Source organism: Streptopelia decaocto, assembly GCF_964273445.1.
Source record: "Streptopelia decaocto genome assembly, chromosome: 5".
In the NCBI taxonomy this organism is placed as follows: domain Eukaryota; kingdom Metazoa; phylum Chordata; class Aves; order Columbiformes; family Columbidae; genus Streptopelia; species Streptopelia decaocto.
The window spans coordinates 11,698,957-11,721,364 of NC_138659.1; the positions used below are offsets into that span (position 1 = coordinate 11,698,957).

At 44.6% G+C, this 22,408-nt stretch overlaps 1 protein-coding gene across 8 annotated transcripts in view; it reads right to left on the minus strand.

The window, feature by feature from the left end:
- Window positions 1-8,939: 8,939 nt before the first annotated feature.
- Window positions 8,940-22,408, minus strand: part of NFIA (nuclear factor I A) — a 250,412-nt gene continuing 236,943 nt past the window's right edge. For all 8 annotated transcript variants that reach the window (XM_082053405.1, XM_082053406.1, XM_082053407.1 and 5 more), the window contains one exon: window positions 8,940-16,067. In XM_082053405.1, coding sequence (XP_081909531.1) covers window positions 16,050-16,067 — 18 coding nt within the window. In that variant the 3' untranslated portion in view covers window positions 8,940-16,049. The remainder of the gene's footprint in view (window positions 16,068-22,408) is intronic.

Consider the following 22,408-nt stretch of genomic DNA (forward strand, 5'->3'; position numbering starts at 1 on the left):
GGAGGCAGCCTGGTAGCCCTGGAACAAGGGAGGTCGGTGGGTTCCCTGCTCAGGTACGTGTTTTCTAAATAAATAACCACCATGTGCCCTGTCAGGGTGTTTTTCAAGCCTCAAACCTCCCCTTTGGGGTCTTCTTGGTGTCACCAGCCGAGAGGTGCCCATGTCCTCTAACCGAGCCCCATCTGGTTCCTACACAAGTCCCATCAGCAGCCGCCTGAGTTCAGGAGGTTAAAATTTATTAGCTGAAAATAAATCAAAATAAAAAGATCCCTGCCTGCCGCAGTACACAACTCATCCCTCCCGACCCAGGAACAGCAGCCGCAGCCCCGGCTGGGCTGCACAGCGCCCGGCCAGCCCGGATCTCATCAAATATTAAAGCTTTGGAGGCAAAACGGCCGGTGGCAAATCGCTGGACATTAGGAGCAGACGAACGGCGTTGTTCCTCGAGCGGCTGTCCTGGCACCGAGTGCCGGCACACACCGAGCCCAGCACCGGGATGGAGGTGAGGAAAGTTTGCCAAACCACGTGAGCAAACTCAGGTGAATATTCCTTTCCTTCCATCATCTCCTTTCAAGTGCACTGGGGAGAAAGAAAGAAAAGGAGGAGAAATTTCAAACCACCACCATCAAAACCAACCAATCAACAACAAAACCCGCGCTAGGCAATATCCAGCAAAAGGAGAAAACAGAAAGTGATGAATCGCGGTGATTTTTTTGTGACCGTACAGAGGGTCGTGCTCCCCCGGGAGCCACTGGAGCAGCATTCGCTGCATTAGATTAGAAGTGTCTGCGGAGAGGGGAAAAGAAATCTGTTGTAAAGTCAGTTCTGGCCGATTAGCTGGGTAAAAGGTTTACTTGCCAGAAAAGTGATTGAAAGGTGTAACGTGGCTAACTTAAGATAATATTACAGTTCTTAAGGGCTGGAGCTGCTCCCTCGGGCACCATCGGGATGCCCAGGGGGGTCTTGGCCCAAATACCCCCGAAAGTCCCAAGGCACAGAGTCCCTGGGGGATGTGTCCCCTCTGGGCAGGGTGTCCCTGCACCCTTCTGGCTTCATCCAATATCTTATGATTTTCCTAAATCAGAGCAAAGTCCATTTTCCTGAAATATTTACTAATATTAAACTACTAATATTGAATATTAAGTGAAGAAGAGGCCAAAATGGTGACCAGGGGTCAGGCTGGGCTCACAGTGGCACGTCCTGATGGCTCTTACGTGATGACAAATTGCAAACCAAAATACATATTCCCATATATGTGGAAATATGCAGCCAGAGGTGAGGGAGCTCCTGGAGCATCACTGTGTTTCTGCTCACATAAGATATTATCTCATGAGGAGCAAACAGGGAAGAGAACGGAAATTAAATAAAAATGACTATTTTATCAAAATGGACAGTCAAGAAGAGGTTGTCCATGGTTTTGGCCACTGATGGAAATGGCCTGATGCTGTTTCTACCATCAGGGAAAGCTCCAGCAGGACAGAGAGGGGAGGGGAAGTTATCGCCCCTGTCCTCTCCCAAAATCCATCCCCCCGACACCTCCCAACCCAACCCTGCCACCTCAGTAGGTATTAAAATGAGTTATGTAAGTCCCTGTGCAAAAACAAACAGCGTGTGGATGCACGTAAATAACAACAGCAGAACTCGAGGAAAATTTATATCACAGCCAGAAGACTGAGGCAGGAGCACGGAAAATGTCACCCGCTGTATAATGCCACCCCCGAGGACCTTGGCGGGTCTGGCAGGACTCGTTAGTGCCAGCAAAGTGCGTTGAGATCCTCCCATAGACGGAGCAAAATTAGTTACCGGGATCTTTCCTCTGGGAAACGAATTGGTAGGGATCTGCTTCACCCGGGGTGACTGATGCTCTGGGTAAAAAAGAATCACCTTTTTTTGAGATTTGCTTCCCAAGCGGAGGTCGGGCTCACCAGCCACAGCCCAGGTGAACTTCAGCAACTTCAGCATCCCCACGAAAACCTCCAGTATGGGGGATTCTGGCCCAGGTTTGCTGGTGGAGCAGCCCCCATCCCGCCCCTACCCAGCCCCTGGGAACGGACCCTCCGCAGCTGCACGGGCTCTGGAGTCACCCCGGGGCTCCCCCTGTTCTGCCTTAGCCAGAAAATATTACGAAGCCCCATTCCCCGGTATTCTGGCCGGGTTTGGCGTGGAGCTGGCCCCGCGCCCGGCCCTGCTGCAGATGCACCGAGCGGCCTTCAGCTGGCACATCGCAGCTGTAATTGCAACAGCCTGAACCGCCACACGGCTCCGTGTGCTGGTATTTCATGACATTTCATGTACATAATCTGCATACGTTATTTTTAGCAAACTTTCTCCCTGGGACAGCCACACGTGTGCCACATCTTGTTTCCATGAGCATGTGCTGCGCTTGGGAGTGGCCTGATTTTATTTTTTTTCCTCTTTTTTTTCTTTCTTTCCCGCTGTCAAGACTGAGTTTTGAATTGCAGAAGCAACACGCACAACATAATATTTTCCTTTCTTTTCATGAGGTTGCTTTGGGGAAGGCGAAGGCGAGCGAGGCAGCACAGCTCATGTTTCCAGGCATTTCCGTGCTTGGGATGCTCTGGGGTGAGTTACCATCACCCCAAAAAGAAATAACATCCTCCTCGGGTGGAAATAGCAACATAGTGGTAATAGCATCATTCTTGCTGGAAATAGCATCTTTCTTGGTCAAAATAGCATCATTTATGATGGAAATAGCATTGTTCTTGGTGGAAATAGCACCACTCTTGGTGGTAATAGCATCATTTTTGGTGGAAATAGCATTGCTCTTTGTAGAAATAGCATTGTTTTTGGTGGAAATTGTACCGGTTTTGGTGGAAATAGCATTGCTCTTGGTAGAAATAGCATCATTTTTGGTGGAAAAAGCATTGCTCTTGGTGGAAATAGTGTTGATCTTGGTGGAAATAGCATCATTCTTAGTGGTGATAGCATCGTTTTTGGTGGAAATAGCGTCATTTTTTGGTGGAAATAGCATTGTTTTTTCGTGGAAATAGTATCATTTGGGGTGATAATACCATTATTCTTGGTGGAAATAGTATTGCTCCTGGTGGAAATAGCATCGTTCTTGGTGGGAATAGCATTGCTCTCGCATATTTTGGGAGCAAGACACCCACTCATCCTCTGGCCCTGGGGCTGCTTGTCCCATTGATGAGGAGAGTTTGTCAAAGCCAGGAAAAGAATTGGTTTAACTTTGGCATCTCGCTTGTCCTTCCTCCTGGCCTGAGCCTCCTGCACGAGAAACTGAGGTCCCCAGTTAAAAGCTCTTCCCGAGCGCTTGGAGCAACGAAACCTCTTTTTTTTCCAAGTCCTTGTTGTGTACTAATGAAGCAATAAAATAAACATTCGGTAACAGATCCAGCATATGGTTATTGTTTGCTGCAAGGACAGGGGAAAACATGACTCCGCAACGTGGCGAAAAGGCTGCAGCTGCAATATTGCATTACAGCCCCGTGCTTTATTTAATGAGGACTCATCCTGCCAGCCTTAACGACGTTTTTTTCCTTCCCCCCGCCAGCCCCGAGAGGTGGTTTCGGTGCCTTCTGCCGCGATGGCCGCGGCGGGGCCGCATGTGCCCTTCGTTAGCCGAGGAATCTGCTTTCAATTCCGGCCCTTCGGATTGTGTTTTCGCAGCGACTCATTAGTCACCGAACGCTGACAAGCCGCTGTACGTGTGCCATCTCCCTCATTGTTTATACGCAAGTGCAGCCACGAAAGTGATTTATTTAGGTTTTAATTAAAATTTGTGGATAGACCAGTGATTTTTAGCAGTGCCGTTTCTAATTTGCGGTTGCAGGGGAAAAAAAGAAAAATTAAAAAAAAATAAAATCAATAACCTTACTGAATTTATATTTTTAGCGTTACCTGGGGTGGCTGTAACAGGGCGGCTGCCAGACCACACGACCAGGGCTGCGACTCAGAACCGGGAGAGACGAACCACCGGCGATTCTCATGGCAAGACACACGCCTGGGATCGCTATGGCAGGTAAATCCACGTCCCGCGAGTCTCACAGCACCTGACCAAGGGGACGCAGAATTGCAGCAATTTCAGGGCATTTATTTAATTGTGGGTGCAGCATCTGAGGAAGAAGCCAGGTGACACGGGAGATGGATGAGCCTTGTGGTCCCCATGAGCAGGAGCTTGGTGTTTGGAGCAGAAGTTGTCATTTAAAAACGCTTTGGAGGGTGTGGGTCACCCTCTCCAAAATAATCTGGGGTGCCTGGGTGCATTCCTGTCACCAGCATCATCCATCCACACGACCCTGTCCCCCATGCAACCCACAGTGAAGGTGACAGATCTTGCTGGTCACTTATTTATGACTCTGAAAGAACAACTGACAGCAGGATGGGGGGGTGTGGTTGGCAAGGATTTGGGGGCATCGCTGCCCCCCACACCATGCAGGACCCCTGAGTCTCCTCCCAGGCAAGGGGCGATGCTCTCGCTGGATGAAGATGGAGATTTTCTCGTTGCTTGTGATATCAAGATGCATTTCTACAAGGTGCAATAAAGGCCTAAGAGACTAAACTCATGCTCCCCCCCAGATTATGAAAGTTTGGAGCCTTTCTTGGCCTAATACCATGGCTCGGAGAAAACCCTGCTATTACCTGATGTAAATATGTATTAATTAAAACACTTTGGAAATGCAGAGTATTGACCTAACGGGCCATAATGGCTCTTCTGGAGCCATCACCATCTATCATACAGCTGCAGATTTAGGGAGGTATTTTTTCGGAGGCGCTTTATTGACCCACGGCCCCGGGCACTTTCCTCCCTCACACAGACCCGCGGGTTCACATCCTTCCTCCCGCCCGGGGAAATCGATACAGGGGGAGGCCCTAAATCCTTTAATTTTAATAAATACAACATATTTCATTCTACCTCCTCTCCCGCTCCCCATTGCCAAGGGAACTTTTGAGACCACAGACCCCAGGAAAGACCCAGCGCAAAATATTCATACATGAAAGAAAAACTGTCCTTTCCAGTGGTGGAAACCCTTTTCAAATAAAGCATCTGTCTCCCGAGACTTACACCTTCTAATTTAATTTTCCTCTAAATCAAACAGTGTATTAATCCCCAATAGAAAACATGTTCCAGTTACACAAACAATATTTAAATGGTATAATAGGGACATCTTTTATAAATACTTCTAACAAATCCTGAAAAAACCCAAATGTGTGTGCTATAATTAATGGAAATGCCAAGTGCCAGCTAACCAGGGAAACTCCAGCACCATAAATCTGCCCCAAGCTTTCTCACACATGCTGATGGATGGGGACTTGCAGCTTAAATATTTAACAATCAATAATTCAAATACCTATCCTACCCTATTAAATTTGTCACATTTATTTATAAATGCAGCATCCAGCTGAAGTTTCTCTAAAACTTGTGTGCTTTCCACTCAATAACACAATGCAGCATTTCTTTAGCTTTGGCTTATGAAACTTCTGTGGGGAAATAATGAACAATGGGGGAAAAAAATTAAACCCCGTACACCAAAATAGTTGGCTGCATCTCCTTCATCCTAATAGGTTTGGATAATGCAATGTGCAGGCAGGTGTTACATTGTATGAATCACATTTATAGGAACATTTCCCAATTTTTTTCACTGCCCAAGGCAGGGAGCTGCTGTTTATGCCTCCACAGATGGATGTTTCTGTGGCACAGGGTGGGCTGCGGCCCCTGCCCCTGCAGCAACTCCTGGCTTAGGCAAATCGTGAAATAAACCCAACAAACCTGTGAGAAAGTGGCGGTTTGAGTCTGACCTGAACCGTGGTGACACTTTGCTTCGTCTGTGGGAGGGAAAAGTGGGACAGAAATAAATATATGCTGGGTCGAGCGCTGGCAAGCCAGAGGCCATTCACTGGCTAATAATAATAATAAATAATAAATAATTAACAATAATAATAATAATAATAATAATAATAATAATAATAATAATAATAGATCTTGACAGTTTGCAGCAGCAGCAGCAACCTGACTCTGTATTTCAAGGGTTTTGGGGAAGCAGGGATGATTGCATGATTTTTCAGGTGTCCCCTCTGCTTTCCAGTGGCCTCAATGAAAAACAAAACCGGGGAAGTCGCGGCTCCGTTTCCATCCCTCCTCGGAGCATCCACTGGGGACTTGGCCTCACCAAATTCCACCTGCAGCAAGGAGGGTCCCTTTGCCCACCCTGAGCATCATTTATTTTCAAGAAGCACCAAAACTGACCCCCAAAACGTCACAAAACTCCTGGATCCACATTTCTGGAAGGATTTAAGAACACCCTTGGGTGATGGAGGGGGCAGCACCGGCCGTGGCCCTGCTTGAGCACACCCGTGGGCCTGAACAAGTTGCGGTGGCGTAAATCTCCGTCACAACTTTATTGCCATAATTTATCAGCTCATGTTGCTGAACGGCCAAGCAGTTAATTTTGAAATGAAGTGGTGCTATTTTCATTAATACCCTTGTGCTAACTACCTATCAAAACACGCAGAGGCAATTAGTACCGTGTTGCTGAAGTACTGAACCAATAAATATTTCCACTCTTGGCTTGTCTTTGGCACATAAATGACATCAGATGAACCCACCGGCTCGGTGACAACTCCTCAGGACCCTTTCTTGTTGCATCATCAGGAACATTTTCATTTAAGCAAGAGATTAAGTAGCCAGATCCACCAGGAACAGGAATTTAAAAGGCCGATGTTTCATGACATGCGAGTAATCCCTTCAGGATATCTGTGCAATAACAATAAGCTCGAGAGAAGACTGAAAACTTCTGAAGATTATATCACAGCAACACAAAAGCAATTTGGCACCGTTTGCATTTGGGGAAAGAAAAGAGAAAAAACCCAACGTGTCGAAATTTGGTATAAATACTTTGTCACCACTGCGTTCCCTGCAGCTTCATCACCCACCACACCATGGAGCAGCTTTTGAGGGAAAAAAGGGCTCGCGTGTGACTTCGGTGTTTATGGCTGGAGTGGGGTTTTCAGCCTCTATTTCTTCCATTGATGAAAAATCCAATAGTGATAAACCAAACCTCCCTAAAAAGTGAGAGTAATGGGTTTTGTGCCATACAAATCTCCCTGTAAGCACATCCCATCGCTTCTCCGTCCAAGTCAGAGCACCAAGCGCCTACTTCTCTCTTCCTGAACTCCACCACGTACTTTTTTCCACCCAAAGTTTTAAATTTTCTGTTAGGGGGCTATTGCGTATTCTTCTTGCATCTCGAGCCAAGCTGACACATTTTGATAGCAATAAATAATAAATGCGATCTATTTCCTTAGATGCTGATGGAGACCTTTTCTTTTGCAGGAAGAAAAGAGAAAGTGAGAAGGAGAGAAGGTAAGAAAAGGAGTGAGAAAGCGGGAGAAGGTGCCCAAACCCTGGCCCCAGCCCCACGGGTGCTGGTCCCACCACGGTTGTCACCCCGTGGGACAGGGTCCGACCACCTCCTGAGCCCCTCCTGGTTCTTCCATTGAAACCCAGGGCAGCCTCAGCCAACGGCCTCGATAATAAAGGGTATAAATAAATAATGGGGAATGATTTTTGTAGGGGGAAGGTGAGGCATGAGAGCGAGGGTGCAGGGGCCGAGTGCGAGGAATGGGTAATGTTAAGGAGGCATCAGTGCTGCATCGGCCACAGATGAGGCAATGGGGAGAGATGGCAATTTTTTTTGAGCCAATTTTTGTTTTTCTGTGTGTATTCCTGTGCCTCGGGAGGTCCCCGTCCCTCCCACCCCTGCACCCCTGCTTGGAGCAGCATCCAGCTCCTGCTGCCCCACGGGGCAGGTTGGCAGCTTGGCCTGTGCCTGGGCTGGTTTCCAAGCCAAAGGGGCACCACCGCCTTTTGGGCTCCTTTTTGCAGCCTTGAGATGAGATTTTTGCGTAAAAGCAGGAGCTCTTTCCTCCTTCTCCCCCGCTCCCAGAGGGGCTTATAGGACAAAAGGGGAAGGCACCGCTGGTGAGCCCCTGCTTGGGGCACCGCATCTTCTGCAAGGACAGATTTGGCTTTTCCTTAACATCTAGTTCATTTCACAAGAAAAAAAGCTGAATTGAACGGGCTCCAACCTGTCCTCAGCGTACGTCAGTGGGTGCCAGGTCTGAAGCAACAATGGGTACGGAGGGGGACCCCAAGGATGGTGACATTGGAGCTGTGCTCAGCCCAAACCTCCTGTCCTGGCCTTGGAGCCTAAACCAAAACGACATGGAGGTGTGAGAAAGGAAATGCCAGTAGTTTATGAGTGTCAGGTAACTGTTTGTTAGAAAACACTAATTTCCCCTAAAATAAAATGGAAGAGCTGGTGTTGCAGCTGGTGCTGCCTCGGGCAGGGCTGGGTGTCGCAGTGGTCCCTGTCCCCAGTGCCACCTGGCTGAGCTTTCTGCAAATATTAATCTCTTCATGTATCTTTGAAGAAAAACGTTTCACAGACTAAAAAATTCTGACCAAAACTTTAAAGGTCGTAAAGAAACCAAATTTTTTTGTGTCACATACCCACAGAACCTGCCTGGGCTCTGAGGCCAAGTGCGGCAGCGACGGCCAAAACGCGGCCCACATCTGGTACGGGGGCTCTCCTGAGATGTGGTAATATTTTTAAAGTTTATCTACATTTGAAGATATATTGTAGCATTTGCAGGATTAATTAATCTCCTCAGCCTTCACGAGACATGCTTCGTGTCTTTGGATGATTTAATGTGCAGAGGTTCGCTCAGGATTGATCTGTTCCCGTGCGAGGAATGACTTTGTGTTGACGGGACACCGACAGCAGAGGAAAGCACAGCCAGTGTGACACAAGTGACTCGATTTAACCAAATATCCCCACGATTTGGGAACAGCCACTGCCCGGGAAACCCCAAACCCGCCTATGTTGGAGGTCCCCAACGCGATGCCCCACAGCCACACACCCCCCGTGCCCAGCTAAAGTAAATAACACCACAGCCTGTTAGCATTAGCAATTTTTTATTTTCCTTTTTTGTTGCATAGGAAATGCAGTACTTGCTTCCAGTAATTGTATTGTAATGTGAGAAGGTGGTAGCACTAATGGTTGAATACAAGAGTTAAACTAATCCACACCAGCTCAAAAAACCTGCGGAGACTTAGTTGAATAAGAATGGATGCCCACAGTGATTCTCAACCAATTACAATTTTTTTTTTCACAGAACACAGTAAAACTAAAATGGTAACTATGAGAGTCAATACAAGTATACTAGAGGCACGAGGGGCCTGACTCATAAAAAAAAAAATGAACACGACATGGTATTAACACGGGTGTCAAGTGAATTTGCAGCGGCTCTTTCACGCGGCCGGGGGAAATTTTTAGCGCCCCGAATTCCCAATTGAGGCGGCGGGACGTGGCCGGGCCGGTCGGGGCAGCGGGCCGGGGCCGGGGCAGCGCTCGGCCGGGCGGAGGAACCGCAAAGCCGGCCAGGAGGGACGTTTCTCCTCGGTTGTGTTGCCAAAGCAAAGAATTTCGCAGCCCGTTTCCCGAGGCGGTGCGGCCGGGCACAGGCGCCAGCAGCGTGAACAAGCGCTTCCTGCCATGCTCTGCTTGCAACCGCATCTTTTTGTTGTGTTGGGGTTTTTTGTTGTTGTTTTTTTTTTTTCCCCCTCATATTAATTTGTGGATGCAGATAAAAGGGGCGGGGATTTCACCCCGCACAATTGTTTTTGCTCATGCTCGAGTATAGAAGATTAACTAAGTGGAAAATAGTCTTCCCTAAAAAAAAAAAAAGCCCAAAAAGTACAAAAATTCACATTGTCTGCGAGCGTTCGCCTCTACCCAGGTTTCCTCCAGAGCTCAGAGGTAGTGACCAAGCGTTATGTTTTTTTCAGGTAGGGACAAGTTCTCGTTTGTAACCGAGTCGCCTCATCCCACCGTGTCACAACCCCCCGGCTCCCCCTTTCCTCGGGGTGCGGAGCATCGTCCTCGTGCCCCGTCCCACCCGTCCCGGGTCCCCGCTGGGATCTGGGGGGACGGAAAGGGCCGGGGGGGCAAGGGACCCCAGGGGAGCGGCCCCGGCCTGCGCTCCGACCGAAACCCACCCTCCATTTGGAGGAGCAAAGCACACCAGCCACCCGTGTTAATAGCAACGCAGCTTTTATGAATCGGGCCCAAAGTTTGTACAGAGTTCGTCTGAAGAAAAATATTGCAACTGTGCATGAAACTAAACAACCACATGAGGTTTTTTTTTTTCTTTTTTTTCTTTTTTTTTTTTTTTTTTAAAGGGTTTTTTTCTTTCTATATGAGGAAGTCTGGTGTGAAGAAGGGTCAAGCATGGGTACCTGGTTAACCGCTGCCCGATAACAAATCTCTCCACCGTTTGTGGATTTAAAGGGCTGTCCCTTAAATTTGAACTCGATGCGACTTGTTGTTCAGAGCAAGCTCTCTGAAATCTTAGGGTAGCTTTTCGAGACAAAAATTTTACCAGGCACGGATTTCTGGTCTCAAACACCATGTCCTGCCCTCTAGGAAAAAATAAAAAAAAGGAAAAAAAAAAGGAAAAAAAAAAAGAAAAAAAAAAGAAAAAAAACCCAAAACACAAGTAATACTGAATTTAAGTAAATGTATACCTCCAAAATACTGAAAACACCCCAAATCAAGAAAAGACAGAATTTGCGTTCTCAGTGAAATATCTTTAAACCTATCTGACAAGAACCGAGTCAGAAAAAAAGACTAACATAACTTTGAGTAATATTCATACAGCTACTAAGCATTATGGAATAGCATGCATTAATATTGTACGGTTATTTTACATCACCTATATCAGAAGGTTCTGACAGACAGCGAAGGCTACCGGTGTAGAAAAAATCTTACTTCAGAAGAGCAATATAATACAGATTTCACAGGCACTACATTTTAATATATCAGGTATTATGCTGGTTTTCTTATAATTCTTTCTGTCCTAAAGCTGGCATTATAACAATGACCGAAAAGGCAAGGATCGAAGTAAACGGAAAGTAGATACCAAAGTTGATATATTCTTTTCTTTTTTTTTTTTTTTTTTCAGATAGATTAGTGCATAGTTTCCATGCAGATAAACACTGCTATGCATTTACATTGTTGGAAAGCAGAGTGAATTGAGCCCAAGTTGTCACATTTTTGTAAATCATTTTGCCAGCCTGTAATAGCACCATGTAATGGATTTGCATTAAACATTAAATTGATTTCAGAATTGGTGACACAGTATTCACTACAGTTAAGTGCTATGGAATAGCTTCAATGTTACCTGCTATATATCAAAGCAATTTTCATCCCACTGCTTTTTTATTGGAAAAAATAAAAGGAAAATGTACTCGATACTAATTAGACTATTGCGCAGCCTTGGACTTGATGATGGCATAGCTGGGTTTACTGTCAAACAGTAATACATGCATTGACTTCAAGACAAAATTGGCATTGTAAGCTTGATTTAATGAAAATCCTGCCTAGCAGGCAGTGTTAACTTCACAAGACCTGCGTCCGACAGACCTCATGAGGTTGATTTTGCTGTTTATTTATTGTTTAGGTGCCATTGAAGCTCTCCTTACATTGTCATGCCGGTTATGGTTTTAAATTTTGTTCGATGGAGGCCTTCTACCAAAAAAAAAAAAAAAAAAAAGATATTTCCAGAGACACAATGCAAAGTACAATATTAACTGACAGCCTGAAAAAAATTCACCACAAGGAAAAAAAAACTGTTTTAGGCTATGTATCTGGGTTTTCTTGTATTTTTGTACAGTAAATATTTCATAACACTGTTACTACAAAGCTGCAAATATACGGAACAAAGAGAACTAGAGAAAGAAAAAAAATGTTAGAGGGATTTTGCATATTCCTGTGGGCTGACTGAATACTGCGGAGTTGAGAGAAACTCGGTGTTTCTTTTCCCCTTCGACCTTAAGGGGAGGGGGAACAAGCAACAGAGACAAAGTGTACCATGGCTGCCTACACTCGAAGCCCCAAAGTTGTTTTATTATAAAGGAAGAAGAATAAATAATGATAATGGCATCGCTGGGGTGTGCGGCATGATAAAAGCAAGTGCCCTCGCTCACATTTTTTTTTAAAAAAGAGGCAAAAAAGAGAGGAATTAACTTGAGGAGAAGTCAATTCATGCTAAGCCACGTCTCGGGCTTTAAATTTGGGGGGGTGGGCGCAGGGCAGAGGATTTTGTGCGTCTGACGGGGGCCGGAGAGAAGGAAACGGGGGGGGGGAAAAGTTGTTCGCGTGACTCTATGAAAAGCAAACAAACCAAGAAGAAATGAGCGGAGCGACTGGGAGGGGAGCGGGACCGTCAGTCCTGCCCCCGCTCCCCAAACACTGCTTGTTCTCTGCCGGGAGAGTAAAGGTGAAGGAAAATTCAATTTAGTGTGTAATACTTTACAACCCCTGTTGGTGAACACCCTCGACCGCCTACCTCATGTTTTAAAGCCTTTAAAACATTTGTGTGTTGTTTGTTTTTGTTTGTTTGTTTGTTTTCTCGCAATTCTGCTCAGAGTTCCCTAACTTTAGCGTCATCAAACTTAATATGACAAAAATACCTTCAAAAATACAGCATACCTGTAATGTCCATTTACAATGGTTCTTCAGTAGCCTATACTTCTCAAGCATAGGAATATGCTATACCATTGAGAGAAGAAAAATAACTGTATTTAAATACATACAAAAAGGAAACGGGAAAGTTTTTAACTTAAATCCAGTTCCCAAAGGAAAAAAAAAAAAAAGCAATTCTATGAACGCTGCCTTTATAACGAACAATCAGAAATTCCACTAAGCTAATTTGACAGAAATTTTTCCTCATTTAAACAACATTACAAAAGTCCTGCATTATAAAATAGGGTAGAATAAATCAGTGTAATCAATAAAACTATACAACATACAAATTACATATCTTCTGAGTGGGCAGTTTAATTCTCTCTCTTTGCAGCCATGACTACAACATGCTCACTAAAAACAACTAACTGCCCAAACTATTGCTTAGTTTGTTTTGTTTAAAAAAGGGTGCAATTTTATTGTATATACAACCAATTTACTGGTAATACCTTGTCTCATAGCAAGGTTCTGACAAAATGTTTGTCTAGGCTTTTTTCCCTTCACTGTGAAGCACTGAAAGCTGCTATTTTTTTTTTATTATTTTTTTAGTGCACATATGTCTTAATAAAGTAATGCCCAGCTAAGTGCTATAGGGAAGGCAAAGGATGCTGGCTAGAGGATGTGATACCATATACTAACAATCACACAATACAATAGAGCAAAATGACTACTCAACCACTTATCAGACACATATGAAAATCCAAAACATTTTATTTTTTTCCTTAAATAGAGAATAACCAGTAAACAATTTTCAGAACTTGGAAGTTTAAAAACGTGCATATAAAAATGGGCATTATATACTTTTATTGAATGTGGATTGATTGCAGTCTGCTAATAAAAATGGGTGTGGGATCTGAAGAAAAAGGAAGTTTGTATTTTTTCTTTTTTAAGGCTTGCTTGTGAAAGGAACAGTTGTAAAACAAAAATTGCTTGAAGCAGGGTTCAGCTTAGTGCTTCACAGTTTGACTGCTTCTCTAAGAAGAGCCCTTCCTGCATGTGCATTCAAAAATCACAAAAGTACAAAGACAAACACCTAAAACACACTGCGTCAAGTGCAGCACCAACTTTGGTCAAATAAAAAAAAATGAAAAGAAAAATTAATAATTGCTAAGCTTTTCTACATGATATAAGCAGGTATTGCATATTTTCATATATCTGGGAGAAAAACAAAACAAAAAAAGGAAGACTCCAAATAAAAGGTAAAATGCAGCAACATCCAAAAATACTGATAATCTAGCATCTACAGATCTCAGAATAGCACTGCCACTGACCATACAGGACAATAAACACTACTCCTATCTGCGGAACAACTAACATCCTATTTAATTCTAGATGTTGGAACTGACGATGGCTGACATAAAAGTCACATTTACAAAAAGTGTCTCCAAATGCTTGACTAGGGAAAAACCCCTTTCAATATAGGAACATGTGCAACAATTCCACAAATAATCGCTATCCAGGGCAAGGCACATTGATATGGAATTTTTTTTCTTTTTTTTTTCTTTTTTTTTTTTTTTTCTGTTTCGTGCAAATTAAGAAAACAAAACAAAACATTGTTTCAGGGAAAAGATGAGGAGCAAAGTGTCTTCCCAAGAATTTCAGTTACTTGATTGTATAGGACAGTAGTAGAAACCCTTCTGAAGGGTCGAACAAACATAGTTTAAAGGCAAGTGCCTGGAATAGGGATTACAATATTGTGTCTTAATGCACTCTACTTTACCCTACATTAACTATATAAAAATTAGTTACTAACACTAGAACATGCAGAGACTTTCTCTGATTAGCTGGACTTGCCAACCAGAACGTATATATATGTATAGTATAGGAAACCTTCTTAAAGTTGCATGTGAAGCAAAGGGGTGCTCCGCTGTCTGATAGAAAAAATCACTTGCACTCTTTTTTTTTTTTCTTTTTTTTTCCTTTTTTTTTTTTTGTACATAAGATACAGGACGTTTGGGGTCCAAACTTTTTTTTCTCTTTTTTCTTTTTCTTTTTTTTCTTCTTCAGCAAGTGCCCTTGCTTTGAACTGGCGTAAGTTGTACGATCAGCATCGTTCGTTTCTGTCATGTTTTCTTCGCAGTCCAGAAAATGCACCAGTTCAGGGACACGAAGGTGTTTTACTTTCTGGACCGTTCTCTCTTATTCCCAAGGTGTTTGAGAACTGATAAACCCTATATTGCCGGAAACACGTAAAATTTGTCAGAATTGGCATAATCCATTATAGTGACTTTTAGCTTATAAAATTAACAGATATTATGATTTCATTTTAGTTATGTGCTTTGATAACAGAAAATGATTAATTAGCATTTAATGTAGTTAACATATTGTGGTAAAAGCACCATTAGATTTGTATTTTTTTTTTTTTTAATTTTCCTTCAGTTTTAAAGGGATACAAGTTCAACAATAAAAAACATAAAAAGCAAAAATAGCTCCCCTTTTTCTTGCAAGGCTGTTTTTTACCCCAATAATTTAGAGTCCTGGGGTGGAAGGACTTGGAAAACAAAAATAGAATTTTCAACAATCTCTATCTTACAAAGATATTTAGCTATCCAATGAAATTGCACTTTACTCAATTCAAAATTCGATTGTTTTGATTGATTCCTGTCAGTTTCTGTCAAAACAGACCAACTTCCCCATTTCTGTGTGAATTTTTGTGTCATTGTTGAAAATTGTTGAAAAATGGTTTCTTTTTAAATGTAAGTGCAGCATTTCAAACTTTTTTCTTTTTTTTCTTTTTTTTTTTTAGTGAATAGTAGTAGTTCGATGTTTTAAATCGCTCTGCAATCGAGTGGAAAACAATTGTTGACAATGCTCTTATGGTTCATGTTACGTATCTAAGTGCTGACTGTAAAAAAAAAAAGAAAAGAAAAGAAAACAAAAACAACAACAACAAAAAGAATAAAACCTGCCATTTTTTTTTCCCGATATGTTACAGAAAAACATGCTCTATGTCTGTCCGGTAAGTTATATATTGCAGAATTCAGCTACTACAAAAGTTATAGTTTAAGTGTGTTTCATGATTTCTCAAGAAGTCTCACACCTGTATGGGAAAAAATCGATGCGGATACTGTAAAACAGTTAGGCTCCATATGGAAAGTGTGTTACAACAGCGAGTTGGTAAGCAGCAGCAGAGGCTAGTTCTACTCAGTGTCACCTAACGCTTACACTACCAATGAAACACTTCAAAAGTTATGAAGCCCAACCATTTCCAGCACCATAGGAGAAATTACAACAGTCCTAAGTTGTCTAAAAAAAAAAAAAATAACCCAAAACGAAACAAAATAAAAGTTAAAATCTCGAAAAAGTTACGGCCTTTGCTATTCAACCATAACGTTTGCCATTTCCATGTACGAGTTTGCTGTCGGTGTCTGCTCGCCTCCCCTTCCGATGTGAAGTCGCTGCGCTGCGATGCTGCTGCTCCGTGTTACAGAGGTGGGAAGGGGTCTGGTGGTCTGTCCGGTGGGTGGTGGGAAGCTGAGACTTTTATCCCAGGTACCAGGACTGCAAAAGAGAAAGAGAAGCGTCCGTCAGGCCCCTCGCCCGCTTTCGCCGCTTCCCCAAGGGCTCCGGGCATCGCCGCCGGCCTCCTCCGCCAAGAGGGGGGCTAATTGCGACTGTGACGAATCGACCTAATTACAAAGCTTAATTAAAAATACTGTACAAATCAATATATTTTTTTTTCATGTCACTGGACATAGCTACAGATGAAGGTGGGGGTCATGTCATGTTACAAGTTATCAATCTTTCTAATAGATTGTGGCTTGAAGATCCCGATCCCTCCAGTTCACTTTCTTCTAATCCCCTGAAAAGGCGATACACATTCGTCTCTCTGTGCCATTTATCACCCTGCAGTCGGGGTTTTCTTGGGTATTTAGGCATGTGCCAGCATAAACATCTGTTGCTTTATACTGCCCTGCTTCAACTGTCTCGCTGGAACAGATGCACAGAAATTCAACAACAGGGCTGTTTTCTTAGGAGAAATGTGGATCGCTAGAGAAAAGCCAGGATAAAGCAAATCTGGGAGAAAGTGGATCAGTGAAAACGTCCCGTAACTCTGGCCATACTCTTGTTTCAACACAAAAAGTGGAGCTCAACTAATAGCTTTTCTTTGGGAAAAGTTTTGTTGTGTTGTTTTTTTTTTTTTAACTCCCCTAAAAGGGAGGGAATTCCCCAGGATTTCAGCTCCGCAACAAAACCGTCCTTAACCGCACAGATGCCCAGGGCACAGAAAGCAATTTCGCTCCTCGATAGGAAAAGAAAGGCGGTGGGAAAGCCGGCGTGGGCTGTGCTGAGCTGGGGCAGTGCCACCGCACCGGGGACCCGGCTCGGCCCCGCGGGGTCACACCGACCCCAACCTGGGATGAATAAGAGCAGTGTTAGGGGCTGTACGCGCAGGGGGATGCTACTTGGCAGTGACATATTGCTGTGGGAATACACCAACAAGCGGCAACTATTTAGCCTGAAGTAAAGTAACACAAGAAAGATTCAGGTATTAAAGAGCCGTTGCTGATACCCCGCGTTTTTACTTCGGCTCCCGTAATATATGAGGTGCATATGTGCGCACATATAAAGCGACGACAAGTTTTACCAACTTTTCCCTCCGTCCCTTTTCAGCGTCTGACGTGATTGATAGCATAATCAACCCGGGGAGGATTTATGAACATTTACAGAAGACTCTGAGGCAAGTTTCATGTGGGACTTGGAGATTATGTGGTCTTGCCACGGAGGTAGGAACCGGTAAAATAAATAGCACGATGGGAGAAGTTGTCCTGCTTCCAATACACCTCATTAACCAACTCTTCCTCTGCTCACCCTTCTGAATACAAACACACCGGTCCCATATTGGCTCCATCTATTGCCTACAGATTTTATATTTAGACTTAATGCAGGCTGCAATTAAACAAAATAGTTCTCATATGTGAAAGTTCATAAACAGAGCAAAGTTCTGGCAGGATTTGTGAAGTGGTGCCAAGTCCCCTTCCCCTCCCTGATTGCAGGGCCCTGTAGATTTTAGGCGGGCGCAGGGGAGCTGAATGGCCTGAAAACTCTTCCCAACTTTGCGGGGTCGTCCCTGGTGCTTGTCACTTGAGCGTGACAGTCTTTGGTCCGGCTGGGAACTGTGGAAGTCCCCGGCGGGGAGCAGAGGGGTTAAAAATTCCCAGCCAACAGCTCGGATCTATATTGCAGATGTCCAGTTGGCTCCCATCGCCGCTGGCCTGGCCACACGGCCCACGGGCCGGCAGGAGCTGCTCAGGCCTCGCTGTTCCTCTTTCCCTTCAAAAGGAGATTTAAAGAAAGGAAAAAAAAAAAAAGGCAAAAAGCAAGCAGAGGTGGGGCTGTTCCCGGCTCCCCGCCGCCGTCCCCCAGGTCTGTCCGTCCGTGGGTCCGTCCGTGGGTCCGTCCGTCCCCCCGCGGCACCGCCGCTCCTTCACGCATCTTGCTATTCAGCCTGCGCCTTGCAGACAAGGTTACCCCAGAGCGGCTCTGTAATCCTTCACTGAAATAGGCTTTATTGATTGCTCTGGTCTATTGTTCCCTTTTCAAGTCCCCCAAGTTCAAGTTCATCCTGGTGTTACATCATGTCTCGTTGCTAGGGGCAACCAGACAGCCCCAGACGTGACTATCATTAGCAAGAGCCGCGCTGCGCCCTCCCACCGCCCGCCAGCCGCTCTGACGTAGCAGCCCCGCTGCAAACACATTGAAGTATTTATTCTGCCTAATTTATGACCTCCACAGCAAGAGAGACCCCCACTCCAAAAACCAACACTGTTGTATATTTAATTAATCTGTCTTTCTCTGGCACTTGGGAAAGTTAGACAAAGGTCTAATTATTGTGTGTCGCTCCCCACACTTTTCTTTTTGGGGTGACTATTTGCATGGGAAAAGAAACGGCGAGGCTGGGCGCGAGTCCCCTCCCTCCAAAACACCTTTTTTTTCTCCCCTGCCCTATTGACATTTCATGAAATACTTTAGCTGCTTAAGGGAATTAGAAAAAAAAAAAATCTGATGTGAATGTAACTCCTTCTGAGTTGGTATTCAGTAACACAAATCAACTCATGACATGTTTAAATTTAAATGCTAACCACACACTCTGCGAGTTACTTTAAAGGTTAGTTTTTAATCAATAGAAGTTGCTGACTCCGGAGTTTTGAGCGGCGCAGTGCAGCTCTGGGGCCTTTGTCTAGTGCTGGGCTTTCAAACTTTTTTTTTCTTGAGATGATTTTAGCAATGATTTGCAGACACAGAGTGCTATTGTGCTCCTGACTAGCAACATGTCAATAAAGGAGTAGAGTTACCGTGCGCTAGGGTGTCAATATGACTCCTGCAGACACTGCTTGGCCTTAATACCAATGAAAAACTTAATTAACCCTTAGAGGATCGACCCAAACCGCACGGCTATTTTTTAAACTTCCGTGCTGGGGCTCCAGATCGCCTTTACTGAAAAGCTGCCTCTACAGGACCCAAACTCCGCAGCTGCATCCCACTTCGCCCGCTCTGCAACCCCACTTGGGTGACATGTTTTAGGGGCCGAGGCAGCAGAACAGCCAGACAGAGAGTGCGTTTACCCATCCGATCCCACCGGCACCGCTCTCGGGACACCCGTTTAATTTAAAGCGTCTTACAGCCGAAACGCACACACAGAATGATCCTCCTTTTCTCCTAATCATTTTAATATTAAGATCTCATATCCCCCTCAAGCCTCCTATACACGTCTAAGTCTTCCCGGATTAGGGCTGAAGAGCACCATTGTCCTCCTGAAGCACCTGTGAAACTTCTCTGCAAGCGGAGAGGAGACTCCGTGCCTCAAATGAAAACGTCTAATAAGTGTATTATGCATCCGAAGCTCTGATAGCTGAGATCTGTCAAGTTTTTTTTTACATGATTAGGGGGCTTTGATGGGTAAAAAAGCAGCCTGGATCCCTACGTTCAGATGGCTGAAGTATTTTTTGCCTTCTTTCAGGGCGCTGTGACCACCTGATCCATTTTATCCCTTCGTGTTCTGTAACTTACCCGACTACACCCAGACAGAGAACGGCGTATTGCCTTTCTTAATTTAAAATCTCCATTTAAATCATGTGCACAATCACAATACGGCTAGGATGATATTATCACCGTGCGTTTTCATAAAAGAGCCGGTATTTTATTTCCCCTCTATTTACTCTGCGGTACTATTCTCCCAGGGAGTTCAGAGCTAAATGAATCCACCGGAGCTCAAGGTCCTGCTCGGTAAAATGACTGTCACACAGCTGTCGGTGCCACTACGGGTCTGTACCGTCCTGCCGAGCACCTCGCTGTCCTTCCCCAGCGCTCAAGGTGAAACATCAGAAGGAATTCTGCAGTCCGGCACGAGATCTTCGCTTCCCTTTCTCCAGTCAAATGGAGAAGTAATCTCATCAGGTTGAAAAGTGCTGACTAAGGATTTAATAAAGTGTCTGCAGATGTGTGTCATCTCTAAGGTATTCAACTCATGTAATGCAAAACAGTTCCACACCGAATGTGCTTATAAAATTCCATTTAACCATTGCAGAGCTCTACTTTACTGTTCTCGGAGGAGTATTATCACACTTTTTTTTTTTCCTAATTTACAGCACCATGAAAGTTGAAACTCTGTGCTGCCAGTATCTGAGAATCCTCACAGTAGTAAGGTTTTATGAACCATAAACAATATCTACTTGACTGAATCCTAAACAGGAAGTCTGAAATGGCAATTAAGTTTCTTTGATAGCGCAAGTCTATTTGTTTCTTATGCTCTTCTGGAGATAGCAGAGACACGCAAAAATCCTCAGGCAACTATGTACAATTGGCCCCTTTGTGTGGGAAGAACAGCGCAGAAACATTCTGTGATTCGGGATATTTAAAAGGAGAAAAGCTCAAAGTGCCTAACTGATTCCAGTAGCAGCTTCTGCCTGTGTCAGGAGCCCAGAAACGGGCCCATTTGTTTACTAAAATGTTCTTGAACCAGCCTTCCTGTGGGACGCGTTTCAGCCTCGGCTCCCAAGCTGAACCCCGAGCACCGCTCACGTGTTTCAAACCAGAAAGGCAATCAAATGCAAACTAGTTAAATTTACTTCTACCTGCACATCTCCTGCCCTAACAATGAGACCTTTCAGTTCGCACAAAAAGTGAGGGTTGTAAAGCGGCCCTATCTGTTTTTCAAATTAAAAAGTTAAACAAAAGTCCTCAAGGGCAAAGTTTAACGCTGCGGAAGGAGGTTGTTAATGTGGAATCCAGAACTGGGTGTGACAGTTGGCTCATTTCTCTGGGCGATGTAGGTTATTTAAGGACATTCGCACATTTGAAACTCTGACAAACTCCACACGTAGGAGCTTTTGCTTCACCTCATCCACTTTGGGCTAAGACCTGCTCTGTTCTAGCCGTTTTCTTCAGGTTTCAGCCCAATCTGGCTGCCCGGCGGCGGGACGGGTCGGTGCCATCGGGACTTCAAAGGCGGTGCTGGGGCCGTTGCTGCCCCGGGCACGGCTGCGCTTGCAGGAAGTTTTCACTGCACGGGCCCGGAGGGAAAATCCACCTTTGATAAGAGCCTAAATAATCAAAAAAAAAGAACTTGCAGCTTTATTGCTCGCTGGGAAAGCGGCTGTTTGAGCAGCCGAGCTGAACCCGAGCCACGGCCGTCGGGCACCTGCGAGGATTCATCGGGGCCCACCAGTTGCGTTGTTTTGTTCGGGGATGACATTTCATACATCTCAAGAACTTCAAGGCAATCAAAATCGTTAACCTGGGGAAGGTGAATCGAGGTAACGAGTCCTTCTGGTTGCAAAGATAAAAGGAGAATGTAAACACCTAGGCAGCAAACTGGTCCTTTAGACATCATCTTGTCAGAGGTCCCGGGAAGGCTCTTCCCTACGGCGGGTTATTTAAAAGCAAATGGCCAAAATTGGGGCTTTGATGCCGTTTCAAAAGAGTGAGTGAAGGCAGGAACAATTCAACTTCTGGAGGGCTCCTGCAGATAAAGCAACTGCTTTTGCTTTACCCCACGTCTGAATTGGTCCCACTTTTCTATCAGTTTCTCCAGAGGTTCTCCAGGCGTGAAATTTTGATCCTACTGCGTAAACCAAAAGGTGAATATTAAAGACAAGGTCACCTTTGTGCCTATGGAAGCTATTTTCTTAGAGCTGGGATTAATTATTTAGTAATTATATTTTCCAAAATGAAATACCAAAAGGGACGCAAGTAGCATGTTGGTCATCCCCAAAGGGACATAAAACAGTGAGTGAATCTTCTGGTTGTCCAACATCCACACCCAAGAGAGTCGCCCACCCCACTATGAGCATATTTATACTGTCTCGAGGAAGATAAAACCCGTCCCGAGAGGGACACTTGTCTCTAGGCGATGTGTACAGTAGTTCTGCATCCAATAGCTTTTGCGAGCCCGCCAGTTGTGGCAAACTGCATTAAATTACGTGCAATAATTTTGTAATACGGACTTCTGCCTGCTGACTATTAAAAATGTATAGTAGTCCAAACCACTTCTCTCCCGGGACCAACAAACTCACTTCAGGCAAGATTTCTGCTTGGGTTCAAACCTCAAGTTGGGAACAGCTCGTGTCTTTAAACTAAGTCACCCCAAACCCTCCCCAGCCTACGAAAACACACTCGTACAGTAACTCCTGCTGTTGTTCCAGACATCTGAGTGTTCCAGCAAAGTGTCCCAGCTGGCCCCAGATGTTTCTCAAGTCTAAAGCAATGCTCGGAGCGCCGGACCCCCCGCCGCCCAACCTGGAGCTCAGCGGATTAAAGATTGACTGCGCTATGACATATTCGCATTTAGCCCGAATATAATACAGCCAAGACTTATCAATGGCAAATGTTTGAAATGTAAT